The 7,216-nt window shown below is 36.4% G+C and overlaps 1 protein-coding gene across 1 annotated transcript in view; it reads right to left on the bottom strand.

Moving 5' to 3' along the window:
- Positions 1–245: 245 nt before the first annotated feature.
- Positions 246–7,216, bottom strand: part of spel1 (DNA mismatch repair protein spel1) — an 8,100-nt gene continuing 1,129 nt past the window's right edge. The window contains exons 4-20 of the mRNA XM_086548194.1: positions 6,944–7,086; positions 5,852–5,965; positions 5,207–5,374; positions 4,855–5,040; positions 4,477–4,726; positions 4,206–4,353; positions 3,987–4,092; positions 3,743–3,857; positions 3,262–3,407; positions 2,800–2,971; positions 2,322–2,543; positions 2,039–2,188; positions 1,799–1,881; positions 1,606–1,697; positions 1,257–1,401; positions 630–707; positions 246–457 (exon numbers count right to left, since the gene is read on the bottom strand). Coding sequence (XP_086404320.1) covers positions 269–457; positions 630–707; positions 1,257–1,401; positions 1,606–1,697; positions 1,799–1,881; positions 2,039–2,188; positions 2,322–2,543; positions 2,800–2,971; positions 3,262–3,407; positions 3,743–3,857; positions 3,987–4,092; positions 4,206–4,353; positions 4,477–4,726; positions 4,855–5,040; positions 5,207–5,374; positions 5,852–5,965; positions 6,944–7,086 — 2,507 coding nt within the window. The 3' untranslated portion in view covers positions 246–268. The remainder of the gene's footprint in view (positions 458–629; positions 708–1,256; positions 1,402–1,605; positions 1,698–1,798; positions 1,882–2,038; positions 2,189–2,321; positions 2,544–2,799; positions 2,972–3,261; positions 3,408–3,742; positions 3,858–3,986; positions 4,093–4,205; positions 4,354–4,476; positions 4,727–4,854; positions 5,041–5,206; positions 5,375–5,851; positions 5,966–6,943; positions 7,087–7,216) is intronic.

Genomic DNA, 7,216 nt, shown 5'->3' with positions numbered 1-7,216 from the left:
CCAAAATAATGGGATTTTCTATAAGCAAATTGGATAGAAATTGCTTGCTACTTACTTGTTTCTCCAAAATAATGGGATTTTCTATAAGCAAATTGGATAGAAATTGCTTGCTACTTACTTGTTTCTCCAAAATAATGGGATTTTCTATAAGCAAATTGGATAGAAATTGCTTGCTACTTACTTGTTTCTCAAAATAATGGGATTTTCTATAAGCAAATTGGATAGAAATTGCTTGTACTTACTTGTTTCTCCAAAATAATGGGATTCTCTATAAGCAAATTGGATAGAAATTGCTTGCTACTTGTTTCTCCAAAATAATGGGATTTTCTATAAGCAAATTGGATAGACATTGCTTGCTACTTACTTGTTTCTCCAATTTCCTCTTTTTGACGGATTCCTCTGAATCATCCTCATCACCAAAGTCGTCTTCTAGTTCTCCAGCCTTTCTTTTGGCATACTGGTTTTGTAAAAGAAGAAGGAATTATAAAAAGCACAAAAAAAGAGATGGAACAAAAGAAAGAAAGAAGAGAAAAATCAGGTCAGGTTAGTGTTATCTCATTGCATTGATAATGAACACTTAGAAATTTGATTAAAAGGGAATAGAAGACTGTAAGCTAGTTTGCACTAACCTCTATCACACTTGAGGGGAAGTTGGCCAGCTCTGCGACATGGATTCCAAAGCTACGATCACAAGGGCCAGGTTTTACCTGAGTGGTAAGAGAAAAATTTACACATTTATAATATATGTGGTATATAAGATTCCCATTACCAAATAAGTACTAGTTTAGGAAGTTATTGTTTTGAGTAAATTGAATAATATGAACTTACTCAGACATATCTATAGATAATGATGGTATAATTACGTGGGCGATACTGAAGTTTTGTGAATACACAGGGAAATTATACAGAAATAGATTTTTATTGCCAAAATTTCAATGACATTGCAAAAAGTTGCATTTGCATAATAAGTAAACATCATAAGCATCTGACAACAAACAGCAGTTATTTAGAACAGCTAGATTGTTTTAAAACTTGACAATTGCCTACAAAAGACACAATGAGAACATGATTCAATAAATATGATTAACAATACATACTTTCATCCTTTTTATACAATATTGTATGTACCGTACTGTATGTCTAACAAGTATCTATTGAGTTCATATGAGATATACCATTGCTGCATCTACTATAATTCCTACTAATGTATGTGATTCACCGAACTTCACAGCAGATAACACTAGATATGGGCCTACCTGATACAAGAGAGTTAGGGCACCATGTGCAGTTGTGGCTGTCACATGATAGTTCTGAACACTGTCCACTTCATCTGCTAGGGCTGTGAGCTCATGGAAATGAGTAGCAAAGAGGCAGAATGCTGCAATCTCCTTGGCAATGTATCTATAAAAAAGAAAAGAAAAGTCACAGTTAATTGATAATTTGTCATCAGGATTCCACATATTCATTAAAAAAAAACATATGTCAGTTCCCTAACTATACTTTTTAGATAAAGATTTATTCATTCATAAGAAATACAGGTATAAATATGGTGAGCTTATTCTTCATTCAAATTATTCTAATGACACAAAAGCATGAAATATTTACTCTGATATGGCCCATGCTAGTCCAAAGCCATCGTACGTTGATGTACCACGTCCCAGTTCATCAATGATGATCAATGATTTGTTGCTTGCCGACTGAAAATAAAAGATTATATTAGTATACATTATTTGCAAGATAATTGGTAAATTTTTGATGTCAACAGAAAAAAAATTCATAGAGGTAAAAATGTTCTTACTCTTAAAATAGTTGCAGTCTCAAGCATCTCTGCCATAAATGTTGACACACCCTTAAGTTGACAATCTCCAGCACCAACCCGAGCTGTAAGATATTTTAAAAATATTTACACTGAACTAAATACATGAACACATGCAATAGTAAGAAATCATTTAGGTGACTCATTTTTGTGCATGAAATTCTATTGAAGATTCAAATATTTTCCAGTGTGTATTCACTTCCTCTGATGACATTTCCTTACCAAGAATACTGTCTACTATGGAGATTTCTGCTTCCTGACAAGCAACAAACGACCCAATCTGAGCCATTAAGACTGCCGCACCCACAGAGCGAAGGAAAGTGCTTTTACCTCCCATATTGGGTCCAGTGATTATGTGGAACAATCCATTATCTGAAACATTTAAATGTTACATTATTGAAAACTAAAAATAAATTATATACTGTCACTAGTTTCTCTATATCTCAATTATAAAATAGCAAGGTATTTTAATAATCATGCTTCATCCAAAGTTTCCATGTCTAACCTTTGTCAAAAGTACAATCATTTGGTATAAATGATACATCATCCTGAAGCTCCAGGCAAGGATGACGAATCTCCTGTAATTTCATCACGCCTGCTCCCTGTTCCAAAAGTTTGGGTCGTACATAGGGAATGGGTGCAGACACTGCAGCGGTTGCAAGGGCAAAGATGCAGTCCAAAGTAGCAAGCACCTGTCCTAAGTTTTGTACTACTTCCACATACCCAACTGTCGGTGAGACAAAGATATACAATAAGATGTAAGTGAAATAATTAGTGTTGGTATGCATTTATATATATCTGTACCACCTTCTAAGGTGTACATGTATTTCTAAGGGACCACCTGTTCCTAAGCGACAGGTGGTCTCTTTGGGAGCCACCTAGGCAAAAACTAAATTATATGAAATTCATGAATTCTCATCTCACTTATGGCTGCAAAATGACTATAACTAAACTTGTGTATATTCTTTACATAGGAAACCGACCTGCAATATTCATAATTTCCTCTACCACAGTTTTTTGCTGCTGCACATACTCTTCCTTTGATGCCATGTGCTGCTCATTCAAGTCCTGAAGGGCATTATTCCTAAACCTCACACCAGCTTTGTTTGTATCAATCATGTGGTAGCTGCGATTATTTCGTAGCACTTTCTCCTCCTGCAAGATAATTTTGACAGGTGACACACTTGAAACTGATATACTAACAATGCCTGTTTGACAATGTTAGGATATCGGTACATGGTATAAAATACTCATCATTTCATTTTAGTCACTAAATAAACAGCATTATCAGCAGATAGCAAAGGGCAATCATAATGGGTGAAATAATTAAGGACAACATATTTCTATCTATCAGGGTAATATATATATATAAAAAAAGATCTTTCTAGGTTTGGAACAAACTACAATATTGCTGGTAAATTATTCTCTTTCATCAGTTGAATTACCTTTAGTGTCACTCTGAAGTAATAACCAAGCTGAGCATTGGACTCAAGCTTTATACTCTTCCCTGCTTCTAGACAGAGGTCATTAGCTGCCTTTCTCAGCTGGTTCTGGATATCCTTTTCTAGGCCATTCATGGTTTCTCTCAATTCTGTTGACAAAGTGGAAGTTGTAATTTTTTTTTTTTTTTTTTTAAACCATCTAAGCTACATATTTTGAGTATCAGTTCTAGAAATTCACCCGTCTTCTCATAGGTATTCTGATATTCTCTGGTGTATATATATATATATATATATATATATATATATATATATATATATATATATATATATATATATTTTTTTTTTTTTGTATAACCACACTTCATCTAAGTCATCAAAATATCAAGCAAATTACATTAATCAATCCAGAGACAAATATAATCTGAAAGTTAAAATTTGGAGAAAATTTGGAAAAAAAAAGAAGAAAGAAAGAAAGAAAGATTACCTGCTAGTGTCTCATCAAAGTCAGGCTTGATAACATACTCTCCCTGATTGGCTTGTTCCATGTCAACTGTTGTTTCTATCATCTCCTGATACTTTGCTAAATCAGAAATCAGCTCCTGCAAAAAAGGGGAATACATTAGAAATACTTTTTCTCCTCTTTTCCTATACCTCATCAGTGTAATCAGGTAGATTCAATTAATAAAGATCTGAAGACTTTAATGAAGATGCATATTTGGGCGAATTACCTGGAGAGGAGTTGTGAAAACTGCTGCCAGTGAAGCTGTGTGTGGTCCATCATATTTGGCAATTGCTTCACACAGGTATGGTAGCCTCTCTATGCACTGGTACAGTCTGTGATGATTTTGTAATGATTAATCTTCCTGTTAATATTGGTAAAATTGAATCATTATCTCCTTGCTGGTTGTAAACAATAAATATAACATGTGCTTGAAAGGCATTCTGACCTGTAACAGTCTTGTAGAGTGGCCGCCTTTCGAGTGAGCTTGCGAGCCATGCGATTGAGGTCAGGCACACGACGCAAGTGTTCCTCTCCGAGGCTGTGACGCATCTCTACACTGGTAACCATGGCCTCTACCAAATCTAATCTCTCTTCTGCAAATAAACGTTCAAACATGCATTCAGTGCAAATATCAAAATTTGGTATCTAGATGTAAAAATTAAATTTAATATATCAACATTTTCATCAATCATCAGTGTAAGCAAATATAAACATACCAATTTTATTAATGTCAACTAAAGGCTGCCTAAGCCACTGTGCCAATAAACGATGCCCAAGTGGTGTCCTACACTTGTCCAGGAGCCCTAGGATAGTATGAGTCTTGGAAACTCCACCAGAGGATTCTACACTACCACTGATAGGCTCCACATGTAGTGCCCTAACTGCTGCACTGTCTAGGCGCATGTACTGGCTGAGATCATACATGGATAGAGTGTACTGGGCAAAGTTGCTATCATCACCCAGAAGCTGAAAGAAATATAACCAAAAGTTTTTAAATTAAGTTAGTTTTACATCTGACATGGAAATCAAATACCTTTATTTGTACTATACATTCACTAACAGGAAACTGTATATCACAGTATATATGTGCTAACCTCTAAATATTTTATAACAGCTGCTAGAGCGCATATAGCATTAACGCGGTCCATCTCTGGCCTTGCAGCTACAGCAGATGCATCTCCCTTTGTGCGCAGGAGCCGACTCAGGTCCTGACTTGCGTCCTTGTTTGAGAATTCATTCCTCTTTCTTTCAGTAACAAGGAGTTGACTGCGAGATAATACCTGTAATGGAAACAAAAAATTGAGTACTTATGGAAACAAGAAATTCATTTTTGATTATTCAATGATCAAAGTGGCTTGGAGTTAGAACTACTTCATATCTATAATCACAGAGGCTTGGCAAATTGTCATAATTAGAGAGAATAATAACCAAGGTATTTCAACAGACCTGTTTCAGCTTGGCACCATCAGGCCCCAGATCACCAGAGGGGATAAGACATTCACGGGGGCTTAGCTGTACCACAAGGGCTTCCAGGTTGCTGAATGTATCATTGTCATTGAACTCTGCAACGCTCATCTGGCGTCCGTTCGCATCAATGTAGCCAACACCCACAACCTTGAATAAATTCACACTCAAAATGATTTTTAGTTCATGCTTTTTTATTGCACACTTATGTATAACATTGATATTTCTCTTAGAATGAAAAAAATCATAAGTATATATATATATATATATATTCTAAAATCCTACTGATCTTTGATACTACATACTTTTGCTTTAAAAAAAATTCTAGTCCTGGTTAAAATAGCAAATATAAGTTCTTATTAGTTTTAGTTTAACCCTCTCTGGACGGGTGGTACACCATGGGTACCGTGCATTCAAGGTCCCGTTCGCTGGGTGACGTCATACGGCGTCGTTTATTTAACTGATTTAGGCCTATGCGTTCGAGAGCCCTGGCATTGTAACATGCAAGGCTGGAATGCCCCCGTCATGAGTGGGTTAAAGATACTGTAAACCTAAACAACCATAAAAGACAAGTCTAATGACAAATGCTGATTCTCAATTACATAATAAATACACCCTCTTACACACCCTATGGCCGCCTTCACTTGCTAGTTTGACAGCAATGACACCTGTTGTGACTGTGAGTTCATTATTTGCACCAAAGAGAATCTCCTCAAACTGAGCAAGATTTCCAGGAGATGCCTGAAAATGAACAAAATACAAATCAATAACAAATCAAATCTTTTGATTACAAACCAAAGATACTATAAAAAAAACATATTATGATGACATAACAAGCAGCAACATGAATAATAACAGCAATAGTACACCTAACATCATAATTGCAAAATAATAGTGACAAGATAAAATTTTGTAGGGAAAACAATGCTAAATATTCTATTCACTCAAATCAATTACATAGTCTTGCATGGAAATCATAGTAAATATTTAGAAGACACCTGAAATGACTTTCAAAACACAGCAATGTTCTTGTAATCATAGTGACTGTGTTCAAAGCAAATCCTCCTAAAAGTTCCTCTGAAATGTGATGGAAGGCCTACAATCATAAATCTAATCCAATAAAAAGAGTGTCTAATTGATGAGGACAAACTTCACCCATATATGTGTTGGCAAGACAGAGCTTGCAATGATCGCATTATGGGGGGGGGGGGGGGGGGCAAGGGCCCCATCCCCTATATATGATCAAAGTTTGTTGGTCTTTGTCACACTTATCAGAATAATTGGATACATTGGGGATACATTAATGAAAATCACTAATTAAATCAGTTGTGGAAGAGGAAGAGAGAGAGAGAGAGATAGAGAGAGGAGAGAGAGAGGAGAGAGAGAGAGAGAGAGAGAGAGAGAGAGAGAGAGAGAGAGAGAGAGAGAGAGAGAGAGAGAGAGAGAGACAGAGAGAGAGAGAGAGAGAGAGACAGAGAGAGAGAGAGAGAGAGAGAGAGAGAGAGAGAGAGAGAGAGAGAGAGAGAGAGAGAGAGAGAGAGAGAGAGAGAGAGAGAGAGAGAGGAGAGAGAGGAGAGGAGAGAGACAGGAGAGGAGAGAGAAGAGAGAGGAGAGAGAGGAAAGAAGAGAGAAGAGACAGAAGAGAGAAAAGAGAGAGAAGAGAAGAGAGAGGAGAGAAGAGAGAGACAGGAGAGAAGAGAGACGAGAGATATACCTTACCTTGTACTCTGCCTCCCAGTCATTCTTTGCAGAGGACTTCAGCTTATAGAGCTCCACTCGATAATGCTTCAACAGGAGTAGATCCCGCACAAAGGATTCAAAATTCAGGCGACTCAAAACCACCGACTCCAATTTGTTACTTCCTACAAGCATGAATCTTATTTTAGTAGTGAAAGAGTAGATGTCTAAGACTAGAGGAATATCTAATCTATGACAGAAATATGGGAAAGTTTAGGGGGGACAACTAGGTTAGTGATGATTCTTCGAGGTTTA

The sequence above is a fragment of the Penaeus japonicus genome, unplaced genomic scaffold (genome assembly GCF_977035675.1).
Source record: "Penaeus japonicus unplaced genomic scaffold, GWHDUDI00000001_assembly GWHDUDI00000020, whole genome shotgun sequence".
Classification (NCBI taxonomy): Eukaryota; Metazoa; Arthropoda; class Malacostraca; order Decapoda; family Penaeidae; genus Penaeus; species Penaeus japonicus.
Note: the sequence above shows the minus strand (reverse complement) of the source record. Positions and strands in the feature narration are given on the sequence as shown.